The sequence below is a fragment of the Sinocyclocheilus anshuiensis genome, unplaced genomic scaffold, assembly GCF_001515605.1.
Source record: "Sinocyclocheilus anshuiensis isolate Anshui unplaced genomic scaffold, SAMN03320099.WGS_v1.1 scaffold1154, whole genome shotgun sequence".
NCBI classification, from domain to species: Eukaryota; Metazoa; Chordata; class Actinopteri; order Cypriniformes; family Cyprinidae; genus Sinocyclocheilus; species Sinocyclocheilus anshuiensis.
The window spans coordinates 1,486,479-1,487,818 of record NW_015542345.1 but is presented as its reverse complement, the minus strand read 5'-3'; the positions used below and the strand labels follow the sequence as shown (position 1 = coordinate 1,487,818).

The window sequence follows — 1,340 nt, the reverse complement described above, 5'->3', positions numbered from 1 at the left end:
ACTAATCAAAAATTAAGTTTTGATATATTTACAGTAGGAAATTTACAAAATATCTTCATGGATCTTTACTTAATATCCTAGTGATTTTTGGTCAATGTATTGTTGGCTATTGCTACATACATACATATATATGTATATATATATATATATATATACTGTATATTATAACTTCATAATTGTTATTTATATGATGATGTCATAAATCTTTCCTTGAATTCTGTACCTTTGACTGGTTATTCTTCAGTCGGTGGGCTTCATCCACAACCAAACAGGCCCAGGTAATGGAGCCAAGCATTGCCTGATCAATGGTGATCAGTTCATATGACGTCAGCAGGACATGAAACTTTATCGGTGCGTCCTTCTGTGATGAGAAACTCTGATCAGAAACATTGAACCTCTGAATGAAACCTTTCAAAAATTAGGATGCTTTTTAAATTGTTTGGATGCTGAAATATGTAATCAGGTATATGTTAAAGAATGACATAAATCAGCTTTGGTTTTGGTGCAAAATACTGTTTTGAATGGGACACGGAATAAGGCATCAAAATGTCTATCAGGTTAGTCCACAGCACTCTCTCACCTTCATGCGGAAAACCTTACGACCTGATTTGACGGTGCTGTCCTCGAAGGTAAATTCATTCTCACGTATGACAGCCCTGCTGTCTTTGTCCCCTATGTAAGTCACAACGTAGAAATTCGGAGCCCACATCTCAAACTCTCTCTCCCAGTTGATGATGGTGGAGAGTGGCGCACTGACCAGAAAGGGCCCTTTGGAGTGACCCTAAAACAAGCAACTCAGTTACACTCTGTTCCCTTCTTCTCTCAAATGCATTTGAAAAAAAGTTCAATTGGCGCCCAGACCTCTTTGTAGAGTGAGTACAGGAACACTATAGTCTGCACAGTCTTGCCAAGCCCCATTTCATCAGCCAAGATTGTGTCGGTTCCTTGGGCCCAAGAGAATCGCAACCAGTTCAGGCCTTCCAGTTGGTATGGGTGCAAAGTTCCCCCTGTGTCATCAATGTACCATGGCTGCTGTTCAAACTTGATGGTTGGCTGTGACCAATGACACATAAATAGGAGAGAATGATAAATGAAAAAATAACTGAAAAAGTGTCAAATCATAAAGCAAAATAAATTCAGCCATATATCCATTAAGCAAAATAGCAACTGCACTCACATCCACAACTGGAGTGTCTGGTGGAGGTTCTCTCCTCTTTCCTCCCTCTTTGAGTCTCTTTCCCTTTCTGAACAGCAGGGGGTGATGGCTTTCACCGAGCACATGATCCCTGGTCAAATCAGAGTGAGTGTATAGCACTTTTCACACACTTTATGTCCCATTT

At 40.0% G+C, this 1,340-nt stretch overlaps 1 protein-coding gene across 4 annotated transcripts in view; it reads right to left on the bottom strand.

Moving 5' to 3' along the window:
• The window catches only part of chd5 (chromodomain helicase DNA binding protein 5), a 41,489-nt gene that overhangs the window by 21,738 nt on the left and 18,411 nt on the right, over positions 1–1,340 (bottom strand). For 3 of the 4 annotated variants that reach the window (XM_016489859.1, XM_016489862.1, XM_016489860.1), the window contains exons 13-16: positions 1,178–1,286; positions 862–1,053; positions 581–781; positions 224–361 (exon numbers count right to left, since the gene is read on the bottom strand). In XM_016489859.1, coding sequence (XP_016345345.1) covers positions 224–361; positions 581–781; positions 862–1,053; positions 1,178–1,286 — 640 coding nt within the window. The remainder of the gene's footprint in view (positions 1–223; positions 362–580; positions 782–861; positions 1,054–1,177; positions 1,287–1,340) is intronic. The other variant, XM_016489861.1, reaches the window with a different exon arrangement.